The following is a 25,739-nucleotide window of genomic DNA, read 5'->3' as shown; positions in this document are numbered from 1 at the left end:
TCTGCCGTTCTCTGTATTCAGTAGGAAGGTCTCGTCTGTCATTAAGCCTCATTATGACCCATTAACTGGTATTTATCTAGGACCCCTTCCTTTTTCTCTCCCTCGTTCCCTCTCTCTCTCTCTCTCTCTCTCTGAAGGTTTGGGTTGGGTCCCACCAAGGCATTGTTTGGGTAGACCTAGAGTTTGTTTTTTCTAGTTCTTAAAAGGTTTCCCTCTCCTTGTTTCCAATATCACTTCCTCTCTTTAAGTGCCCTTTCTGCACTATTCTACTGCAAAGAAATCACATTAGCAACTGTGAATTTGAGTGTGTTCATAAAAAGCTTCAGAACGTCTTTTTCCACCCCTGTGCTCATATATTTAGGTTTATAGCTGGTTATTTTGACCCTGAGGAAATAAGACTTTCTAAGTACAGTAGTACTGTTTTTAACTGTATGGAAGTTGCTTTTCAGTGTACTGCTTCTTGCGGTTTGCTACTTTCAGGAAAAACATATCAACAACCTGAATGTTGTTATCCATAAGGTACTGGGAGGTAATTTACCAATGCAGACCTGTGGAGGACGCAGATGGAGAGGTCACGGAGGTTCAGCCGTATTACCTATATGTGTCAGTAAGAACCCAGGATGATCCTCTTCCCAGGCCACAGAATGAGGCTCCCGTCTGTCTGAAAACCAGGAGACATCCCTACCACAGACAGACAGATGTTAACTGCTTGTGTAACACAGGGGTTTCCTGGCATGGTAGCTAATACGATTGTTTACGAACAAATTCTGACATTCCCAGAAATGTGCCAATGTTGATCTGAAGCCATGAAGCACATATAATAATGCCATGTTTCCACCTGAGATTTCCCTCAGTGTTTAACCCAAAGGGCTCAGACTTGTATGAATCTATCTCCACGGACCGGCACCTTTGTCTCACTGGGCCATGGCCTCGGCGGTCCTGCTCTGACTTGGGGCCAAGGCCTGGCCACTGATACTTTTCAGCCTTACATAACAATGGTTACTGTGAACATGGGTTAACACCTTTCTATGGTTAACACATTCTCACAAAGCAACTGTCTTGATGACCCAGAGGTTGTTGATTCTGCTCTTTACAAGTTGTTGATAGTCTACTCCTGCCTTTTCACCCCAAGTCTTTAGTGTCACACTCCTGATGGAAACAAAATAACACTACAGCCTACATGAACTTAAACACATGATGGCACACTGATGCTGGGTAGGTCTGAGGAGGAAATTCAGCATTAGAGCTGTTACTGTAAAAAATTTATTCTGTAACCGTTAGTTTCAGCAGATGCCTTTACTATCACAAAAAGGGGTTATGTCCAGTTCAGGAATCTAACACTGGGCCTGTGGGTATGTCCAGTTCAGGAATCTAACACTGGGCCTGTGGGTATGTCCAGTTCAGGAATCTAACACTGGGCCTGTGGGTATGTCCAGTTCAGGAATCTAACACTGGGCCTGTGGGTATGTCCAGTTCAGGAATCTAACACTGGGCCTGTGGGTATGTCCAGTTCAGGAATCTAACACTGGGCCTGTGGGTATGTCCAGTTCAGGAATCTAACACTGGGCCTGTGGGTATGTCCAGTTCAGGAATCTAACACTGGGCCTGTGGGTATGTCCAGTTCAGGAATCTAACACTGGGCCTGTGGGTATGTCCAGTTCAGGAATCTAACACTGGGCCTGTGGGTATGTCCAGTTCAGGAATCTAACACGGGGCATGTGGGTATGTTCAGGTCAGGAATCTAACACTGGGCCTGTGGGTATGTCCAGTTCAGGAATCTAACACTGGGCCTGTGGGTATGTCCAGGTCAGGAATCTAACACTGGGCCTGTGGGCAACTTCTATCTGGAGCTCAGAGAATACTGGGCAAAGGCCAGGGATTGTTTTTGTTAGGGGGGAGGGGTAGTAATTCTCTGAGTGATGGGGGTGATGGTAATTGGCTCAGACTGGAGCAGGGCGGGGCAGTGGTAATCCAATGAACAAGCTCACTGGGTATATTTATAGAGAAGAGAAAATCCTCTTTTGACAGAGTTAGATAGGAACAGATAAGAATCAGATGTAAGGGCAAATTAGGACAGGAGGAAGAGGGATGGTTACAGATGGCCTACAGTATAGGCATAGGAGGAACAAACATTGTCAACTCACACTTCCACATCAAAATAACAAAAGTTTTCTCCGGCATACTGTTATTTTACCAACCTTTGTGATTATTGAAGCAACTCGGGATCGTCCCAACCCAAATATGTAAAAGGTTGTTCTACGAATGCATTTTATGTCCTTGTGACATTGTGTGTACATTTTGATAAAAACACTCAATTTAAACAGTTGGGTTACATACTGCTGTAACTAAACTAAACCATGGTAAAAATAGTAATGTGTTTTCATTCAATTCAATTAGTTGTTTTCTCTGAAATTCCCAATTTTGGCATGTCCCAAGTCAATTAACCCCAACATTTCCCCAAGTTTTCACCATCATTGTAAAGTCCTGGTTATTTAGAGTTTTTGACAAAATCATTTCTGCAGATGATTATTTATGTCAACGGGTGTATAAGAGGCGAAGTCAGGTGCAGGAGAGTAGAGTGATGTAAAAAGGCTCACTTTTATTTTAGTCCCAAAAACGAGAGCACTACATAAATCAAACGCGCTCAAAACACGGAACATACACAAATAAAGCGCGTAATAAAACACCACAATATCATGAAACAATGACACACAAAACATGATGGGAAACAGAGGGTGAAATACAAGTAGAATGAAAACCAGGTGTGTATGGAAACAAGACAAATGGAAATCTGAAAAATGGAGCGGCGATGGCTAGACGGTGACGTCGACCGCCGAACGAACAAGGAGAGGAGCCCACTTCGGCGGAAGTCGTGACAATTTATTTCATGTGATTCGTGAGTAACACTTGTTTTAATATGGTAAAACTATTCATTTTTTTAATTAAAAGAAACATTGAGCATGATACAGTCGAATCATTGTGTAAAAGTAGGTGAGCTGGTTCTACTGTTTGGCCATTTTCTGGTGTTGTGGTGGGAAACTGAGCGAGTCGAGCATAACACGTCATAACACGTCATAACACGTCATAACACGTCAACCCTCTTACCCATAGATAAGCTAGATTGTTGGTGGGGAAGCTTGCATTCAATTGCCCCTTACTATTGAAAGGGTTAGGACATGTATGGTGTACCAATGGTGAAGTTTGCATGGAATATGGTTAGAAGGAGCTACAGTTGGACTTGTGTTGTTACCTATTCGTCACACAGTGGCTGTGTGGGTTCATTGTAAGTCATTTTTGGACAATTCCTTACCTTATTACTCATAGTACAGGCACAAATAAATGTGTGAGGAGGAAAGGGAGTAGGAGAAAGACAAACTACACTACCACAAGAAAAATAGAGACTTAGAGACGGAGATGGGGGTCCAGGTGGGTAGGAGTTAGTAAAGAGGGATACATGTTCCTATCACAGACAAAACAAAGACAGACAGAGTGGGAAAAGAGACAGTAATGGCTCATTTCCAACAAGAATTTGCCCCAGTGTTTTCCCAAAAGGATCAGACTTTTCTGTTTCCACTTACGAAGGCCGTCACCCGTGTCTCACTGGGCCATGGCCCCAGCGGACTTGCTCTAATTTGGAGGCAAGGCCCTGGGTACTTTAAATCTGGTGCATTTACATAACAATGGCTAACTGTGAGCTTTAACACCTTCTCACAAGCAACAGTCTTGAATGATGCAGAGGTTGTTAATTATAGTCTTAGGTGTCACACTCCTGAGTGGTATACTACGAAACAAGCTAGACCTAGGGTTTTCTAAAGCTAGCCAGTCTCAGTTAGCTTCACATTCCAGCTCAGGCTTTATCCGTACCACGACGGTGAATATGTCTTGTCCCCCTGCTGCTGACTTTAGCCACAGCCTGCTGAAATCGAAGTTCAGGCTATGGTGTGAAATAGATGTGTTGAAGTCTACACCATCTTTGGTGTGCTTATCAATGCACAATAACCTTTTCCCCACTCCTAGCGATTAAATAATTGTATTGCCATACAAAAGCTTTACTGTGCATGAAGTTTCAAATGCATTCTCTCATTACTAAATGTGTAATTTGATAGGTATTCTAACATTACAATTTTTTTGCACAAATTTTCTTTGATTAAATATTTTATTGCTCAGTCATCTTCCTCAAATGAAGGGGGGGGGATGACGCAATCTTTGAGAGAGGGAGAGAATCTGATTTAATTGGTCCTCATCCCGCAGCTCAGACACATCATTCAGAAGAAATGGAGTTAACCTGTCCCTGAGCAGGTTCGTTTTGAAGGATTTGTTGCCATAGAAATGTAACTGGCTAAAAGGTGAGCCATGTTCGTGGTACCGGTTATCCCGAGTTGAACTCAGACTTGACCAAAGTTACCTCGATAACTCCTCAAACCTGATTTGTAGTATAGGACTCTGATGGAAACACAACAACACTAGAGCTGACATTAACATAAAACACTGATGGTCCACTGGTGTGAGGGTAAGTCTCAGTGGAAAAGCACCATACGGGACTTACAGGGCGTTACAGCAATACTTCTGTCAAAACAAACACTTAAAGAAGCGAAGGACATGTTAAGAGATTTACAGTAGCAGTCACAAGTTTGGACACACCTACTCATTCCAGGTTTTTATTTTATTTTACTATTTTCTACATAGAAACTATGAAATCAGAAACTATGAAATAACACATGAAATAATGTAGTAACCAAAAAAAGTGTTAAACAAATTAAAATATATTTTATATTTGAGATTTTTCAAAGTTGCCACCTTTTGCCTTGATGACAGCTTGCACACTCTTGGCATTCCCTCAACCAGCTTCATGAAGTAGTCACCTGGAATGCATGTCAATGAACAGGTGTGCCTTGTTGAAAGTTAATTTGTGGAATTTCTTTCCTTCTTAATGCGTTGGAGCTAATTAGTTGTATTGTGAAAAGGTAAGGGGAAAATTTCAAGTGCAGTTGAAAAAAACAGCAAACTCTATGATGAAACTGGCTCTCGTGAGGACCGCCACAGGAAAGGAAGACCCAGAGTTACCTCTGCTGCAGAAGATAAGTTCATTAGATTTACCAGCCTCAGAAATTACAGCCCAAATAAATGCTTCACAGAATTCAAGTAACAGATACATCTCAACATCAACTGTTCAGAGGAGACTGTGTGAATCAGGCCTTCATGGTCAAATTGCTGCAAAGAAACCACTACTAATGGACATTAGACCGATAAATCTGTCCTTTGGTTTGATGAGTTCAAATTTGTGATTTTTGGTTCCAACCGCCGTGTCTTTGTGAGACGCAGAGTAGGTGAACGGATGATCTCCGCATGTGTGGTTCCCACTGTAAAGCAGGGAGGAGGAGGTGCTATGGTGTGGGGGTGCTTTGCTGGTGACACTGTCTGTGATTTATTTAGAATTCAAGGGATACTTAACCAGCATGGCTACCACAGCATTCTTCAGCGATACGCCTTCGCATCTGGTTTGCGCTTAGTGGGACTATCATTTGTTTTTCAACAGGACAATGACCCAACACACCTCCAGGCTTTGTAAGGGCTATCTGACCAAGAAGGAGAATGATGGAGTGTTTCGTCAGATGACCTAGCCTCCACAATCACCTGACCTCAACCCAATTGAGATGGTTTGGGATGAGTTGGACCGCAAAGTGAAGGAATAGCAGCCAACAAGTGCTCAGCATCTGTGGGAACTCTTTCAAGACTGTTGGAAAAGCATTTCAGATGAAGCTGGTTGAGAGAATGCAAAGCGTGGGTACTTTGAAGAATCTAAAATATATAATATATTTGGATGTGTCCAACACTTTTTTGGTTACTACATGATTCCATATGTGTTATTTCATAGTTTTGATGTCTTCACTATTATTCTACAATGTAGGAAATTGTAGAAATAAAGAAAAACCCTTGAATGAGTAGTGGTGTCCAAACCTTTGACTGGTACTGTATGTTTACACTTAGTGTAGAGACAAAACAAAGGCATGATGAGAGACAAGCCAGAGAGAGGATAAACATCTAGTAGCCGAGCTTCCTGGAAAAGCATGTGCAGGATGGAGAGAAAGAGACAGGGTGGAGGAGACAGAGAGGGGACAAAAAAGGGAAGGGGACTAAGTGGATGTGACAGAAAGGGGACAGAAGGAGACAAGGTGGAGGAGAGGAATGAGAGAAGGGGTACAGAGGGTAAGGATGAGGGGACAGAATAAAACAAGTGAAGGGGACAGGAGCAGGGAGGAGATGGACAGGATGGAGTAGCAGAGAACGAAAGGGCCAGATGTAAAGGAGGAAAGAGGACAGAGACAGAGAGGTGAAGGAGGAAAGAGGACAGAGAGAGGGGTGAAGGAGGAAAGAGGACAGACAGTGAGGTGAAGGAGGAAAGAGGACAGAGAGAGGGGTGAAGGAGGAAGGAGGACAGAGAGAGGGGTGAAGGAGGAAAGAGGACAGAGAGAGGGGTGAAGGAGGAAAGAGGACAGAGAGAGGGGTGAAGGAGGAAAAAGGACAAAGAGATGGGTGAAGGAGGAAAGAGACAGAGACATTAAGAAGGGAAGGGGACATGGATGTGAAGGAGGAATGGGGACAGAGACATTAAGAAGGGAAGGGGCCATGGATGTGAAGGAGGAAAGGGTACAGAGACAGAGAGGTGAAGGGCGGAAAGGGACAGAGATGGGGTGAAGGAGGGGAGGAGGCAGAGAGGTGAAGGAAGGAAGTGGCCAGCGGCCACTGAACTTCCTATAAAAGGCCTGTACAGATGGCTGTTTTATAATTGGGAGGACCTGCTCAGCTAAACCCATTTAAGTGTCTTTACTAGAACATACAGACCCGAAACCTTAATCAACTATCACTTACTTTAATTGTCTTAAAATAGAGAATAGTAATTTACTACTGTGACCAATCAGACTTGTGTCCTCCACCATGATGCTTGAAACTGGTGTCAGACTTATTTTTTGCTTTACATAATAGACTGGAAACTGGTTCAGACAACTTCAGATTTAGCTCAACTGATGAATATAGCACTCATTGTTATAACTAACAATCTTATACTGTAACGATCTTCATCTTCATGGGATGAGGAGTAGGAAGGATCGGACCAAAACGCAGCGTGGTAAGTGTCTATGATTATTTATTATACCAGAACACGAAAATAACAAAGTGAATGTAAGAAATGAAAATCGAAACAGTCCTGAAAGGTGAAAACACAAAACAACTAGCCACAAACACCAGGTGAGAAAAGGCTACCTAAGTATGGTTCTCAATCAGAGACAACAATAGACAGCTGCCTCTGATTGGGAACCATACCAGGCCAAACACATAGAACAGAAAACATAGAAACACAACATAGAATGCCCACCCCAACTCACGCCCCGACCAAACCAAAATAGAGACATAAAAAGGAACTAAGGTCAGGGCGTGACATATACAGTGTCTCTATGATGATCCAATGTTTCTCCTGGCTAGGTCATGTGGTAATAACCAAGCAAAGACAAATTCTCACTTGAAGTCTCGTACCTAACTTGTATTTTCAAGTAAATCCTGCATTGATTTTTATTAGGTTTGAGTTACGTACACGTATCTAAAGTTAGGATTAGGCTCTTATTGAGAAATTAAATCTCTAATGATAACAGGGCCTTGGCCGACACACAGACCAACAAGAATAAAGACGGTTTGGCAAAAGAGAATATGGAAACTAAAGTTAATTTGAGTGAAAGCTCAGACACCTTAAATCCTGAATTAACTGAATTAACCCAGTCGCCAAAGGTAGCAGTCTAATTCCACCCCCCTCCTTCCCTACTCCATCTATCTATCTACGTCACCCATCAGAATGACAACAGTTCATCCCTAACACATCACTTCATACTCTCTCTACTGCTGACACAGGTAAGTCATGTCTCTTTGCTCTGCCTCCCTCTCTGTTCTTTCTCCCTGGTAGTGAAGGCTTTTGTTGATGTATGGTTCCTAGTGGTACACTGGGTAACACTTCAGTCATTGTAGAGATCTGATTGTGCTGTGCTTGTTGGACAATATCTATTTGTAACTATTTCAGGAATCTTTTGAACGGGACAGCTGAGTCAACGTAAGGAAAGGAAGATCCACAGTAACAGAGGATTTTACCCAAACAAAAGACGGATCGGTGACTCAAAAAGGCACTACTTCAGAGAGCCTTCGACCATAGCCCAGAGATCCCAGTACAGGCTAATACGATGGGGAACGCCAAGAGCAGTGCTATTTCCAAGGAGATCCTGGAGGACCTGAAGCTCAACACCAAGTTCACGGAGAACGAGTTGTGCCAGTGGTACGAGAACTTCCAGAAGCAGTGTCCCACCGGACGCATCTCGCCAGAGGAGTTCGAGACGATCTACGCGCGCTTCTTCCCCGATAGCGAAGCCAAGTCCTACGCTCAGCATGTGTTCCGTTCATTCGACACCAACGAGGACGGCACTCTGGACTTCAAGGAATACATCATTGCACTGCACATGACCTCCAGTGGGAAGACGACGAGGAAGCTGGAGTGGGCCTTCTCACTGTTCGACGTGGACAAGAACGGATACATCACCAAGACAGAAGTGGAAGTCATCTGCCAGGTGAGAGATCAAGGATGGATTCTAATCTTGAACCACTGGGTAGGAGAACCTTCTTACAACAACAATCAATGATGGTGATGATCATTTTGAAGATGGGACAAGGGGAAATTTGTGGACATAGACATACAAAGGAGCAGATGTTTCTACCATTTACAGTATGTGGCATGGGAAAAGTGGGTCACCTCCAAATTGACAAAAAAATAATAATAGCCATAACATTTTTTGAGGCTTTTTTAGGAGAACAAATGATGGAGTTCTGGGAATATGGCTTTTCTTAAAAATAGGTCCTGTCTATATATTGTATATCATCAGAAGTCAGTCAATGGCCAAAAGTGACCTTCTTTTCCTCGGTCTGTAGGTCCCATTGGAGGCTGCTGAGGGGAGGACGGCTCACAATAATCAAATCCAACTTTAATTGTCACATGCACCCAAATACAACTTACCGTGAAATGCTTACTTACAAGCCCTTAACCAACAATGCAGTTCAAGAAAGAGTTAAGACAATTTTTACCAAACTAAAGTAAAAAATAATAAAAAGTAACACAATAAAATAACAATAACGAGGCTATATACAGGGGGTACTGGTACCGAGTCAATGTGCCGGGGTACAGGTTAGTTGAGGTAATTTGTACATGTAGATAGGAGTGGCTGGAAAGGAGTTAATGGAATGGCACCATCAACATGGAAACCATCATGTGTTTGATGTATTTGATACCATTCCACCAAGTCCGCTCCAGCCATTACAACGAGCCCGTCCTCCCCAATTAAGGCGCAACCAACCTCCTGCAGTAGGTTCCAGTCCTAATCATCAATTAGATAATGTAGAGCTCTTGCCCATTTCAGCCACCCAATCCTTCCTGATAATCCACAAGATTAATGATTTAGCATCCAGAAAATGTAGGCTACTGTACTTACTGTGGTCCCCATGCTTCTGTGCTTATTCAGGGCCTAAAGTATGTAGTCTGTAGATAATCAACTAACAAAGTAACACACATAACCAATTATGGCTGCGTTTAGATAAGCAGTCCAATTCGGATATTTTTTCCACTAATTGGTATTTTGACCAATCAGATCAGCTCTGAAAAAGAGCCGATGTGAAAATATCTGATGTGATTGGTCAAAAGACCAATTGGTGTAAAAAAGGTTATAATTGGGCTGCCTTTGTGAACACAGCCCATGTTGTCTAGAACAGGGTTTCTCAATTTAACCCCCTGTATGCAGTTGATTTTTTGGTTTACCAATTACTCCCATTAACAAAGATTAGTTGAATTGGCAGACCACCATTTGTCTTAATATAGTAGTTCTAAAATAGTTTACTCTCAACGTCATTTATCTCATTGGTTCTAAGGGGATACATTAATTAGCATCTTAAGCAGTGTTTACACAGGCAGCCCAATTCTGATCTTTTTCACACTAATTTGTATTTTGATCAAACGTGTCAGATCTTTTTACAGCTGATCTTTTTCAGTGCTGATACTGAAAAAAAGATCAGAATTGGGTTGCCTGTGTAAACGCAGCCTAAGTGATGCCGAGCTGGAGTGAAATCCAGCATACCTAGTGGGTGTCCTGGCCCAGGATCAATGTTGAGCAACACTGGCCAAGACCAAGTGTCATTTCTATCAGCCTCTTTCTATCCCCGATGCAACTTTTAGGGCAGAGTCAACCAACGTAACACATGGAGACTATAGTTTTTAGAGGTGTCTGGTTGAGGTTGATATTGTGATGGCATCTCTTTCGGTGTTGATACACATATTAGCTCAGAAAAGTGAACATGGGTGTTGTGGGGGAAAATAGGTGGTTAAATAGCCGGTCGCTGTGAAAAAGTAACACCTCTATACTTTCAATGCATTTTCCCCAAACGGTGGACAAACTGTCGTGCAAAAAAAACGTGTTTACTTGCGTTTACATCCCACTACACTACTGTAGATAGATAAGTAGACATGTAGGAGTGGCTGTGGGTTTACACTGAGAGACAGGGACCGGGCAGGCCAGGCTGTGGGTTTAGACTGAGAGACAGGGACCGGGCAGGCCAGGCTGTGGGTTTAGACTGAGAGACAGGGACCGGGCAGGCCTGGCTGTGGGTTTAGACTGAGAGACAGGGACCGGGCAGGCCTGGCTGTGGGTTTAGACTGAGAGACAGGGACCGGGCAGGCCAGGCTGTGGGTTTAGAATGAGAGACAGGGACCGGGCAGGCCAGGCTGTGGGTTTAGACTGAGAGACAGGGACCGGGCAGGCCAGGCTGTGGGTTTAGACTGAGAGACAGGGACCGGGCAGGCCAGGCTGTGGGTTTAGACTGAGAGACAGGGACCAGGCAGGCCTGCCTGTGGGTTTAGACTGAGAGACAGGGACCGGGCAGGCCAGGCTGTGGGTTTAGACTGAGAGACAGGGACCGGGCAGGCCAGGCTGTGGGTTTAGACTGAGAGACAGGGACCGGGCAGGCCTGGCTGTGGTTTTAGACTGAGAGACAGGGACCGGGCAGGCCTGGCTGTGGGTTTAGACTGAGAGACAGGGACCGGGCAGGCCAGGCTGTGGGTTTAGACTGAGAGACAGGGACCGGGCAGGCCAGGCTGTGGGTTTAGACTGAGAGACAGGGACCGGGCAGGCCAGGCTGTGGGTTTAGACTGAGAGACAGGGACCGGGCAGGCCAGGCTGTGGGTTTAGACTGAGAGACAGGGACCGGGCAGGCCAGGCTGTGGGTTTAGACTGAGAGACAGGGACCGGGCAGGCCAGGCTGTGGGTTTAGACTGAGAGACAGGGACCGGGCAGGCCTGGCTGTGGGTTTAGACTGAGAGACAAGGACCGGGCAGGCCAGGCTGTGGGTTTAGACTGAGAGACAGGGACCGGGCAGGCCAGGCTCATGGGCAAATTGGGAGGGATGGGGAGGTAAATAGTGTCCAGTATCTTTGCCCTGAGATGAGCCTGTCAATTTCAATTCAATTCAAGGGGCTTTATTGGCATGGGAAACATGTGTTAACATTGCCAAAGCAAGTGAGGTAGATAATATACAAAATAAACAATAAAAATCAACAGTAAACATTACACATACATTACACATACATTACACATACAGCCTGTCTCTGTCTGTCTTTCTGTCTGCCCTGGCAGATTGCCAGTGGGCATGTATAGCACCACCACTCTCCAGTGCTACTGTACCGTACTGGCACCAAAATGTGTTTATTCTCCGTCAAGATTATAGTTGTCAGGGCAACGGGGAACTGGCTGTACTATATAGGTTGTACTGAATAGCCTGCCAAGCCAACCCCCCTATGGTAAAAGTTGGCTTTAGGCACAGATCTAGGATCATTTCACCCAATCCCAATCTAGGATTATAGGCCTAGGGGGTAAAACACTAAATTAACCTTAGGAAATACTCAGCCTAAACCAAACAGGGAGGGAGGGAGGGGGAGGGAGGGGGAAAAGAAGGAGGACATCTTGGTGTTTGGCCTATGGCCTGGGTCTTGGCGATAATCCACATTAATCTGGATGTTTTAAGTGTGAGAGATGAGTGGTTCCTGTCTCTATGTGGGTCACAGCTTTAAGGCCTGACTCTAAAGTTACACTCAGATGGCCCCTGATTGACTATTGACTTTAATGTGGATCATTTACATCATAGGTCTAGAATCTGTTATTACAGTGGATTTATTAGATTTTGATTATCATTGCATAATCACCTAATTTCGAAATAGCACTTGATTGGCCAAATAGCCCATGATATGAGTGTAATACATACTGCAGGTCATTCCTTTATGCAGGTGTCATCACCTGCCCTACAAACCAAAAGAGCAGTAACTGCATGCTTTGTCATCTGGAAATATATCCTGCCTCCACTGTGTTGTGTTTTGGAGAAAATGGGGGGGTCATAATTGCAGTAATTGGAAAACGTTACTGTGAAACCAAGGACAGAAAGCAGTAACAACAATCACTCAAGTCTGCTTTTTTCCTTGGCTTCACTGAGCTTTGGGCTGTGGTTACTACTACAGTATATGACTCATACAAATACACTACATAGCCAAAAGTATGTGGACACGTGCTCGTCGAACATCTCATTCCAAGATCATGGAGTTGGACCCCTCTTTGCTGCTATACCAGCTCTCCACTCTTCTGGGAAGGCTTTCAACGAGATGTTGGAACATTGCTGCTGGGACTTGCTTTCATTCAGCCACAATAGCATTTGTGAAGTCAGGCACTGATGTTGGTGTTTGATCGGGTTGAAATCAAGGCTCTATGCAGGCCAGTCCATTTCTTCCACACCGATCTTGACATTTCTGGATGGACCTCGCTTTGTGCACGAGGGCATTGTTGTGCTGAAACAGGAAACGGCCTTCCCCAAACTGTTGCCACAAAGCACAGAATCATATAGAATGTCATTGTATGCTGTAGAATTAAGATAGTTCCAGTGAAGGGAAATCTTAATTAAAGGGGCCTAGCCCAAACCATGAAACAGCCCCAGACCATTAGTCCTCATCCACCAAACTTTACAGTTGGCACTATGCATTCGAGCAGGTAGTGTTCTCCTAGCATCCACTAAACCCAGATTCTTCCATCAGACTGCCAGATGGTGAAGCGTGGTTCATCACTCCAGAGAACGCGTTTCCACCTCTCCAGAGTCCAATGGCGGCGAGCTTTACACCACTCCAGCTGATGCTTGGCATTGCGCATGGTGATCTTAGGCTTGTGTGCGGCTCCACGACCATGGAAACCCATTTCATGAAGCTTCCGACAAACGTTGCTTCCAGATGCAGTTTTGAACTCGGTAGTGAGTGTTGCAACTGAGGGCAGACCATTTTTACGCACTATGTGCTTCAGCACTAGCCGGTCCCGTTCTGTGTGCTTGTGTGGCCTACCACTTTGTGGCTGAACCCTTGTTGCTCCTAGATGTTTCCACCTCACAATAACACCACTTACAGTTGACCCGGGCAGCTCTATCGGCTAGACATTTTATGAACTGACTTGTTGGAAAGGTGGCATCCTATGACGGTGCCACGGTGAAAGTTATTGAGCTCTTCAGTTGGGCCAATCTACTGCCAATGTTTGTATATAGAGATTGCATGGCTCTGGCTCGATTTTATACACCTGTCAGCAACGGGTGTCGCTGAAATAGTCGTGTAGTATAGTGTAAATCTATAAACACAAGTTTGTGTAAAAAATCAATTGTCGTGGAAAACTATTCCAGTGGGTGTACCAAGCAAGAAGGCTGAACCCTGTCTAGGGCCAAAGGTCATGTCAGAGGTCAGGGTCAATATGATTAAAAAATAACCTCACAGTAAGACAACACATAACCAAAACTCCAATTATCTGCCTACAATTCACTTGGCTGGACAATTTTTAAAACTTTGAAGTCATTTTTCTCAGTTTCATTCTATAAGCAGTTACTGCTCTTGTGCTTGGTAGGGCAGAACACATATCTGACTCAGGGAGCTGAATATGATGTGTCCCAGGAGGTTTTCTAAACATTCATTCAATTAAAGTAGGTCAAATCTTTAAATAATGTGGCCAATTGATGTAGTTCCAAAGATAATGTAAGTGAAAGTGAATATTAGAAAAGACAAGACAAGCTAACTGGTAAACAATGACACACAGGAGTGGTCAAATGGGTTCCTCTAGTGGTCAGATGGGTTCCTCTAGTGGTCAGATGGGTTCCTCTAGTGGTCAAATGGGTTCCCCTAGTGGTCAGATGGGTTCCTCTAGTGGTCAGATGGGTTCCTCTAGTGGTCAAATGGGTTCCTCTAGTGGTCAAATGGGTTCCTCTAGTGGTCAGATGGGTTCCTCTAGTGGTCAAATGGGTTCCTCTAGTGGTCAGATGGGTTCCTCTAGTGGTCAAATGGGTTCCTCTAGTGGTCAAATGGGTTCCTCTAGTGGTCAGATGGGTTCCTCTAGTGGTCAAATGGGTTCCTCTAGTGGTCAGATGGGTTCCTCTAGTGGTCAAAGGGGTTCCTCTAGTGGTCAGATGGGTTCCTCTAGTGGTCAAATGGGTTCCTCTAGTGGTCAGATGGGTTACTCTAGTGGTCAGATGGGTTCCTCTAGTGGTCAAATGGGTTCCCCTAGTGGTCAGATGGGTTCCTCTAGTGGTCAGATGGGTTCCTCTAGTGGTCAAATGGGTTCCTCTAGTGGTCAGATGGGTTCCTCTAGTGGTCAAATGGGTTCCTCTAGTGGTCAGATGGGTTCCTCTAGTGGTCAAATGGGTTCCTCTAGTGGTCAGATGGGTTACTCTAGTGGTCAGATGGGTTACTCTAGTGGTCAAATGGGTTACTCTAGTGGTCAAATGGGTTCCTCTAGTGGTCAGGTGGGTTCCTCTAGTGGTCAGATGGGTTCCTCTAGTGGTCAGATGGGTTCCTCTAGTGGTCAGATGGGTTCCTCTAGTGGTCAAATGGTTCCTCTAGTGGTCAGATGGGTTCCTCTAGTGGTTAAATGGGTTCCTCTAGTGGTCAAATGGGTTCCTCTAGTGGTCAAATGGGTTCCTCTAGTGGTCAGATGGGTTCCGCTAGTGGCCAAATGGGTTCCTCTAGTGGTTAAATGGGTTACTCTAGTGGTTAGATGGGTTCCTCTAGTGGTCAGATGGGTTCCTCTAGTGGTCAGATGGGTTACTCTAGTGGTCAAATGGGTTCCTCTAGTGGTCAGATGGGTTACTCTAGTGGTCAGATGGGTTACTCTAGTGGTCAAATGGGTTCCTCTAGTGGTCAGATGGGTTACTCTAGTGGTCAAATGGGTTCCTCTAGTGGTCAGATGGGTTACTCTAGTGGTCAAATGGGTTCCTCTAGTGGTCAGATGGGTTCCCTTCAGACGAGCTGTAAAAAACATGTATTGGGCATTGCAAGGCACCAACCAATGTTGGCACACAGACCCATGTTAAGGCTATGATGAGAGGCTGCAGGCACCAACTAAATGATACTGTAACTACATGTAAACGGTTGTCAGCAGATCATATGTCATATACAGTATTCTGAACTTGTAGATACAGTACCAGTCAAAAGTTGGGACACATATGCCAAGAGTGTGCAAAGCTGTCATCAAGGCGAAGGGTGGATACTTTGAAGAATCTAAAATCTAAAATATATCTTGATTTGTTTAATAAACACTTTTTTGATTTCTACATAATTCCGTATGTGTTATTTCATAGTTTTGATGTCTTCACTATTATTCTACAATGTAGAAAATAGTACAAATAAAGAAAAACCCTGGAATGAGCAGATGTGTCCAAACATTTGATTAGTACTGTATATATATAATGTAAAATAAGTCTATGCAATCTTACTTAATCTGTTCCACTACCACCTCTCTCTCTCTCTCTCTCTCTCAACCCCTACCCCCTTTCTTCTCTCTCTCCCCCTACCCCCTATTTCCTCTCTCTCTCTCTCTCTCTCACTCTCACTCTCACTCACTCACTCACTCACTCACTCACTCACTCACTCACTCACTCACTCACTCACTCACTCACTCACTCTCAGGCCATCTTTAAGCTAATCCCCAAGGAAGATCTGCCCAAGTTACCGGCCGACGAGAATACACCAGAGAAGAGAGCCAACAAACTGTGGGGATACTTTGAGAAACCAGACAACGGTAAGAGACAAACACACAGACATGCACACACACCCAAACACATTCACGCACAAACACACAGACATGCATGCACGCACACCCAAACACATTCACGCACAAACACACGCACAAACGCATGCACAAACACATACACACACAGTAGGTTGTTGTGACTTGCGTTGTTGTGGTAATGAGAGGAAAGGTTTTATGTCATTATGTTCTTTGCTCAGCAGCTGTAGGACGTCCGTCCAGTTTACATAGATTACATTGTTCATCATGTGATTTCTTACAGGAGAGTTGCCCTTTAGTTTAAGGGTATGCACACACAGCAGTCACCTGGGGATTCACTCCCTACCAAAACATGGCTTTTTCCACAGAACATTTTTCATCTCATTGAACCAAATGCAAAGACACACAGTATGTAATGTTGAAGAACTACTGACAGATGGTATATACAGTACACATACAGTATGTAATGTTGAAGAACTACTGACAGATGGTATATACAGTACACATACAGTATGTACTGTTGAAGAACTACTGACAGATGGTATATACAGTACACATACAGTATGTACTGTTGAAGAACTACTGACAGATGGTATATGCAGTACACATACAGTATGTAATGTTGAAGAACTACTGACAGATGGTATATACAGTACACATACAGTATGTAATGTTGAAGAACTACTGACAGATGGTATATGCAGTACACATACAGTATGTACTGTTGAAGAACTACTGACAGATGGTATATACAGTACACACACAGTATGTAATGTTGAAGAACTACTGACAGATGGTATATACAGTACACATACAGTATGTAATGTTGAAGAACTACTGACAGATGGTATATACAGTACACATACAGTACTGTTGAAGAACTACTGACAGATGGTATATGCAGTACACATACAGTATGTAATGTTGAAGAACTACTGACAGATGGTATATACAGTACACATACAGTATGTACTGTTGAAGAACTACTGACAGATGGTATATGCAGTACACATACAGTATGTAATGTTGAAGAACTACTGACAGATGGTATATACAGTACACATACAGTATGTAATGTTGAAGAACTACTGACAGATGGTATATACAGTACACATACAGTATGTACTGTTGAAGAACTACTGACAGATGGTATATGCAGTACACATACAGTATGTAATGTTGAAGAACTACTGACAGATGGTATATACAGTACACATACAGTATGTAATGTTGAAGAACTACTGACAGATGGTATATACAGTACACATACAGTATGTAATGTTGAAGAACTACTGACAGATGGTATATACAGTACACATACAGTACTGTTGAAGAACTACTGACAGATGGTATATGCAGTACACATACAGTATGTAATGTTGAAGAACTACTGACAGATGGTATATACAGTACACATACAGTATGTAATGTTGAAGAACTACTGACAGATGGTATATACAGTACACATACAGTACTGTTGAAGAACTACTGACAGATGGTATATGCAGTACACATACAGTATGTAATGTTGAAGAACTACTGACAGATGGTATATACAGTACACATACAGTACTGTTGAAGAACTACTGACAGATGGTATATGCAGTACACATACAGTATGGAGTCAATCATTTTACAATTTCTCTCTGTCGCTCTCTGTCTCTCAGACCGGTTGGCAGAGGGAGAGTTCATCAAGGGGGTGACCGAGAACGAAAACGCCATGCGTCTCATCCACTACGAACCCATCGCTGACTAGTCATCCCTTCTTCTTTCCCTCTTTCTCCTTCACACACTATTTCTTCCTCTCCTCCTCTTTGTCATTGTATTCTAGTGTTCTGTCTTTCTCTTCTGTGTAAATACTCTTGTATGGCGGTGTCTTAATTGTCTTCACTGTACCTTCTGAGAAAGTAGGGGTTTATGTTGGTTATAGTATACATGTCTGTCTGTGCATGTATGTCTATTGGGTTGAGGCTGTTTTATGAAGGTAGGTGTGATAAATATGAAGGTAGATGGCCACTATTGTAAATAGTGTTTGATGCAATATAAACATGACAGAAACATTGAGGCACAAGTATATTTATTTGTTTGTATATTGATACAACATCCCTGCTAAATGCTGTTTTCCTATCAGATTTAAGTTACAATAGCTTTTTGGTACTGTGAGATGATTGTGAAAAAGTAATGGTGGTCTAGTGTTTTGCAGTGTCCTGAATACTCATGGACTTGATCATTTGGTAACCATTGTTCATTCTATACATTTCATTATTCTAAGAAGCTCTAAATGGTGTTGCTGTAGAAGGACATTTGAAGTGTGTAAATGTGATAAATGATAACAGTTCAGACACAGGTATTTGGGAAAAGAAAAGATTGAAAATCTGTAGAATTACAAACCTTTTTCTCCATTAGGAATTTGCATGGTTGTGATGGTGGCTTTTAGATTTTATCCTGCAATTAGCTTATTGTTTTAATCAAAGAGTTATACGCTGCATATGGTGGATTAAAGCTTTTCTCATAAATTCTGTGTATTGCAAATCATTTTGTGTGTGTGTGTGTCCTTGATGTCCCACAAATTAGTCCGTGACCTAAAAATAGTCAGTTTTCAGTAAGAATAGTAAGGTTTCTATACGGTTCCTATTGTCCAAACAGTGACTTCATGTATTCAAATATGTGATTCACAAACAAAGGACAAGGGTCTTACGTTTTTGATCATATTTACAGATGGATTTTCTGACGACATTAAAATATGTGTGTGTATTATAATGTGTTATGCGTGCCTGTGCGTGCACAGTTGTGTCCGTGTTCCTATATTTATTTCCAAGGCCGTTTCTTGTCCCCCACATCCTCCTCCCTTCCCTCCTCAGTCGTTCCCTTCTTCTCTCTGTCCAACTCGGGATTACTGTCATAATCTACTGTCCAACATCGGAAAGCAGAGAGAAGCAAATTCTCTGTAATCTTTCCGTCTCTATCTCTCGTTCCATCTCTCTCTTATTTGTCTCTGTCTAGCTGCAGGGAATTATTGTGTGATTGAATGTACGTTTGTTTATTTATTTATTTTATTTTACCTTTATTTAACCAGGTAGGCAAGTTGAGAACAAGTTCTCATTTACAACTGCGACCTGGCCAAGATAAAGCAAAGCAGTTCGACAGATACAACGACACAGAGTTACACATGGAGTAAAACAAACATACAGTCAATAATACAGTATAAACAAGTCTATATACAATGTAAGCAAATGAGGTGAGAAGGGAGGTAAAGGCAAAAAAGGCCATGGTGGCAAAGTAAATACAATATAGCAAGTAAAACACTGGAATGGTAGTTTTGCAATGGAAGAATGTGCAAAGTAGAAATAAAAATAATGGGGTGCAAAGGAGCAAAATAAATAAATAAATTAAATACAGTAGGGAAAGAGGTAGTTGTTTGGGCTAAATTATAGGTGGGCTATGTACAGGTGCAGTAATCTGTGAGCTGCTCTGACAGTTGGTGCTTAAAGCTAGTGAGGGAGATAAGTGTTTCCAGTTTCAGAGATTTTTGTAGTTCGTTCCAGTCATTGGCAGCAGAGAACTGGAAGGAGAGGCGGCCAAAGAAATAATTGGTTTTGGGGATGACTAGAGAGATATACCTGCTGGAGTGTGTGCTACAGGTGGGAGATGCTATGGTGACCAGAGAGCTGAGATAAGGGGGGACTTTACCTAGCAGGGTCTTGTAGATGACATGGAGCCAGTGGGTTTGGCGACAAGTATGAAGCGAGGGCCAGCCAACGAGAGCGTACAGGTCGCAATGGTGGGTAGTATATGGGGCTTTGGTGACAAAACGGATTGCACTGTGATAGACTGCATCCAATTTGTTGAGTAGGGTATTGGAGGCTATTTTGTAAATGACATCGCCAAAGTCAAGGATTGGTAGGATGGTCAGTTTTACATGGGTATGTTTGGCAGCATGAGTGAAGGATGCTTTGTTGCGAAATAGGAAGCCAATTCTAGATTTAACTTTGGATTGGAGATGTTTGATATGGGTCTGGAAGGAGAGTTTACAGTCTAACCAGACACGTAAGTATTTGTAGTTGTCCACGTATTCTAAGTCAGAGCCGTCCAGAGTAGTGATGTTGGACAGGCGGGTAGGTGCAGGTAGCGATCGGTTGAAGAGCATGCATTTAGTTTTACTTGTATTTAAGAGCAATTGGAGGCCACGGAAGGAGAGTTGTATGGCATTGAAGCTTGCCTGGAGGGTTGTTAACACAGTGTCCAAAGAAGGGCCGGAAGTATACAGAATGGTGTCGTCTGCGTAGAGGTGGATCAGAGACTCACCAGCAGCAAGAGCGACTCTCGTTGATGTATACAGAGAAGAGAGTCGGTCCAAGAATTGAACCCTGTGGCACCCCCATAGAGACTGCCAGAGGTCCGGACAGCAGACCCTCCGAATTGACACACTGAACTCTATCAGAGAAGTAGTTGGTGAACCAGGCGAGGCAATCATTTGAGAAACCAAGGCTGTCGAGTCTGCCGATGAGGATGTGGTGATTGACAGAGTCGAAAGCCTTGGTCAGATCAATGAATACGGCTGCACAGTAATGTTTCTTATCGATGGCGGTTAAGATATCGTTTAGGACCTTGAGCGTGGCTGAGGTGCACCCATGACCAGCTCTGAAACCAGATTGCATAGCAGAGAAGGTATGGTGAGATTCGAAATGGTCGGTAATCTGTTTGTTGACTTGGCTTTCGAAGACCTTAGAAAGGCATGGTAGGATAGATATAGGTCTGTAGAAGTTTGGGTCAAGAGTGTCCCCCTTTGAAGGGGGATGACCGCAGCTGCTTTCCAATCTTTGGGAATCTCAGACGACACGAAAGAGAGGTTGAACAGGCTAGTAATAGGGGTGGCAACAATTTCGGCAGATAATTTTAGAAAGAAAGGGTCCAGATTGTCTAGCCCGGCTGATTTGTAGGGGTCCAGATTTTGCAGCTCTTTCAGAACATCAGCTGAATGGATTTGGGAGAAGGAGAAATGGGGAAGGCTTGGGCGAGTTGCTGTTGGGGGTGCAGTGCTGTTGACCGGGGTAGGAGTAGCCAGGTGGAAAGCATGGCCAGCCGTAGAAAAATGCTTATTGAAATTCTCAATTATGGTGGATTTATCAGTGGTGACAGTGTTTCCTATATTCAGTGCAGTGGGCAGCTGGGAGGAGGTGTTCTTATTCTCCATGGACTTTACAGTGTCCCAGAACTTTTTTGAGTTAGTGTTGCAGGAAGCAAATTTCTGCTTGAAAAGGCTAGCCTTGGCTTTTCTAACTGCCTGTGTATAATGGTTTCTAGCTTCCCTGAACAGCTGCATATCACGGGGGCTGTTCGATGCTAATGCAGAATGCCATAGGATGTTTTTGTGTTGGTTAAGGGCAGTCAGGTCTGGGGAGAACCAAGGGCTATATCTGTTCCTGGTTCTAAATTTCTTGAATGGGGCATGTTTATTTAAGATGGTTAGGAAGGCATTTAAAAAAAATATCCAGGCATCCTCTACTGACGGGATGAGATCAATATCCTTCCAGGATACCCCGGCCAGGTCGATTAGAAAGGCCTGCTCGCTGAAGTGTTTCAGGGAGCGTTTTACAGTGATGAGTGGAGGTCGTTTGACCGCTGACCCATTACGAATGCAGGCAATGAGGCAGTGATCGCTGAGATCTTGGTTGAAGACAGCAGAGGTGTATTTAGAGGGGAAGTTGGTTAGGATGATATCTATGAGGGTGCCCGTGTTTAAGGCTTTGGGGAGGTACCTGGTAGGTTCATTGATAATTTGTGTGAGATTGAGGGCATCAAGTTTAGATTGTAGGATGGCTGGGGTGTTAAGCATGTTCCAGTTTAGGTCACCTAGCAGCATGAGCTCTGAAGATAGATGGGGGGCAATCAGTTCACATATGGTGTCCAGAGCACAGCTGGGGGCAGAGGGTGGTCTATAGCAGGCGGCAACGGTGAGAGACTTGTTTTTAGAGAGGTGGATTTTTAAAAGTAGAAGTTCAAATTGTTTGGGTACAGATCTGAATAGCAGGACAGAACTCTGCAGGCTATCTTTGCAGTAGATTACAACACCGCTCCCTTTGGCAGTTCTATCTTTCTTCTAATTTCTTCTAATCAGTTCTAATTTCTTTTAAAATTAACATTTCTGAATTTCTGGTGGTCTTCCTAAGCCAGGATTCAAACACAGCTAGAACATCCGGGTTGGCAGAGTGTGCTAAAGCAGTGAATAGAACAAACTTAGGGAGGAGGCTTCTAATGTTAACATGCATGAAACCAAGGCTATTACGGTTACAGAAGTCGTCAAAAGAGAGCGCCTGGGGAATAGGAGTGGAGCTAGGCACTGCAGGTCCTGGATTCACCTCTACATTGCCAGAGGAACAGAGGAGGAGTAGAATAAGGGTGCGGCTAAAAGCAATAAGAATTGGTCGTCTAGAACGTCTGGAACAGAGAGTAAAAGGAGGTTTCTGGGGGCGATAAAATAGCATCAAGGTATAATGTACAGACAAAGGTATGGTAGGATGTGAATACAGTGGAGGTAAACCTAGGTATTGAGTGATGAAGAGAGAGATATTGTCTCTAGAAACATCATTGAAACCAGGAGATGTCATTGCATGTGTGGGTGGTGGAACTAATAGGTTGGATAAGGTATAGTGAGCAGGACTCTACAGTGAAATAAGCCAATAAACACTAACCAGAACAGCAATGGACAAGACATATTGACATTAAGGAGAGGCATGCTTAGTCGAGTGATCAAAAGGGTCCAGTGAGTGGAGAGGTTGGTTGGGGGTCACGGCAATTTAGACAGCTAGCCAGGCCATCGGTAGCAAGCTAGCATAGGATGGAGGTCTGTTATACCTCTTGCGTTCCGTCAGTAGATTAGTGGGGCTCCGTGTGGTAGAGGGGATTAATCCAAATCACACAACAACAACAAAAATAAAAACAATAGATATAGTTATAGAGGCCCAAGAAGAAAACATAATAATAATAAAAATAAATAAATTGTCCGATTGTCTATTCAGATAGCAGCCGGTAAGACAGCTAACGGTTAGCAGGCCGCAGATGGGCGTTCAGGTAACGTCGCGACGGAGGAGCCAGCCGGATAACTCCTTCGGGTAGATAACGTCGGCAGCCCAGTTGTGAAGGCCCGGTGGGGCTCCGCGTAGGCTGTAAAACGGGTCCAGATAGGTGACTGCAGCCCAGGAGTGATTGATGGAACTCAGGAGTGATTGACGGAGCTGGCTAGCTCCGGAATAATTGATGTTTGCTCCGGAATCGACGAAAGCCGATAGTCACACGGATAGCAGCTAGCTAGCTGTGAGATCTGGGTATGAATGTCCAGAGAGCAGTTGAAATCCAGGGACATGGAGAGAAAAATTGTTCCGGTGTGTTCCGTTCCGAGCCGCGCTGCGCCGTACAAAACTGGCGATAGATTTTCGAGCTAAAGGATAGCTGATGACCACAAACCATGGTTAGCTGAATACTAACGATTTGCCAGTAAAGAAGCTAGCTAGCTTCTGAACTAGCTTCTGGATTAGCTTCTGGGCTAGCTCCTGGCTAGCTTCTGGCTAGTTTCAGGCTAGCTTCTTGGAGGATTACAGATTTGAGGTAAATAATACTTTTTTATAAATATAAATTGGTGAGGCGGGTTGCAGGAGAGTGTTTTGAAGATGAGTTTATGGAAAATAAAAATAAAATGTATGTGAAAAAAGTTGTAAATATATATATATACAGGACACAAGACGAGGACAAAAGACGTCTGAACTGCTATGCCATCTTGGTTTATGTGTAACTCTGTGTTGTTGTTTGTGTCGCACTGCTTTGCTTTATCTTGGCCAGGTGGCAGTTGTGAACAAGTTCTTATTTACCACTGGCCTACCTGGTTAAATAAAGGTGACATAAAAAATGTAATCTGATTTGTGTCCTCTTATGCTTGTGAATTGATTGAACTGATGGCTCATTTACAGTGTCTTACACACATAGTGGTGGCCAGCCCCTAATATTGAGTCGACAAGGTGTCGAAAGTGCTCCACATTGATCCTGGCTCATGTTGACTCGAATGTTTCCCACAGTTGTGTCAAGTTGGCTGGCTGGCTGTCCTTGGGTGGTGGACCAACCCCAGCAGTTCTTGATATAAACCGGTGCACCTGGCACCTACTACCATCCCCCATTCAAAGGCACTTAAATCTTTTGTCTTGCCTGTTCACCCTCTGAATGGCACACTTACACAATCCATGTCTCGATTGTCTCAAGGCTTAAATATTCTTCTTTAACTTGTCTCTGCCCGTTCATCTACACTGATAGAGAAATACAGCGAGATCTACAGTAGAGCTACTACAGAGAGATAGAGAAATATATATATATATATATATTCACTTTATATATTATCTATTGAATTATTGAATTGAATTGAAATACAGAGATATCTACAGTAGAGGTACCACAGAGAAATACAGAGATATCTACAGTAGAGGTACCACAGACAGATAGAGAAATACATTGAGATCTACAGTAGAGCTACTACAGAGAGATAGAGAAATACAGAGATATCTACAGTAGAGGTACCACAGAGAAATACAGAGATATCTACAGTAGAGGTATCACAGACAGATTGTATTTCTCTATCTGTCTGTGGTACCTCTACTGTAGATATCTCTGTATTTCTCTGTGGTACCTCTACTGTAGATATCTCTGTATTTCTCTGAGATATCTACAGTAGAGGTACCACAGACAGACAGAGAAATACGGAGAAATCTACAGTAGAGGTATCACAGACAGAGAAATACAGAGAGGTCTACAGTAAAGCTACCATGGATAGAGAAATACAGAGAAATCTACAGTAGAGGTACCACAGACAGATAGAGAAATACAGAGATATCTACAGTAGAGATAGCACAGACAGACATAGAAATACAGAGATATCTACAGTAGATTTACCACAGACAGAGAAATACAGAGATATCTACAGTAGAGGTAGCACAGACAGACAGAGAAATACAGAGATATCTACAGTAGAGCTACCACAGAGAGATAGAGAAATACAGCAATATCTGCAGTAGAGGTACCACGGACAGATAAATACAGAAAGATCTACAGTAGAGACACCACAGACAGATAGAGAAATACAGAGAGATCTGCAGCATAGCTACCCATCGAGGGATAGAGAAATACAGAGAAATCTACAGTAGAGGTACCACAGAGAGATAGAGAAATGCAGAGATATCTACAGTAGAGCTACCAGAGACAGATAGAGATATCGACAGTAGAGATACCACAGACATATAGAGAAATACAGAGAGATCTACAGTATAGCTACCCATAGAGAGATAGAGACATACAGAGAGATCTACAGTAGAGACACCACAGACAGATAGAGAAATACAGAGAGATCTACAGCATAGCTACCCATCGAGAGATAGAGAAATACAGAGAGATCTACAGTAGAGGTACCACAGACAGATAGAGAAATACAGAGATATCTACAGTAGAGGTAACACAGAGAGATAAAGAAATACAGAGATATCTGCAGTAGAGGTTGCCACAGAGAGATGGAGAAATACAGAGATATCTACAGTAGAGGTACCACAGACAGAT

At 43.4% G+C, this 25,739-nt stretch overlaps 1 protein-coding gene across 1 annotated transcript; it reads left to right on the top strand.

Moving 5' to 3' along the window:
• Positions 1-7,819: 7,819 nt before the first annotated feature.
• Positions 7,820-18,664, top strand: LOC112247691 (recoverin-like). Its single transcript, XM_024416506.2, has 4 exons — positions 7,820-7,899; positions 8,066-8,603; positions 16,049-16,160; positions 17,816-18,664. Exons 2-4 carry the CDS (start codon positions 8,223-8,225, stop codon positions 17,902-17,904), a joined length of 582 nt encoding a protein of 193 aa, XP_024272274.2. The 5' UTR covers positions 7,820-7,899; positions 8,066-8,222; the 3' UTR covers positions 17,905-18,664.
• Positions 18,665-25,739: the final 7,075 nt, after the last annotated feature.

The sequence above is a fragment of the Oncorhynchus tshawytscha genome, linkage group LG23, assembly GCF_018296145.1.
Source record: "Oncorhynchus tshawytscha isolate Ot180627B linkage group LG23, Otsh_v2.0, whole genome shotgun sequence".
In the NCBI taxonomy this organism is placed as follows: domain Eukaryota; kingdom Metazoa; phylum Chordata; class Actinopteri; order Salmoniformes; family Salmonidae; genus Oncorhynchus; species Oncorhynchus tshawytscha.
The sequence above is the reverse complement of the archived record's forward strand: the minus strand, read 5'-3'. Positions and strand labels throughout refer to the sequence as shown.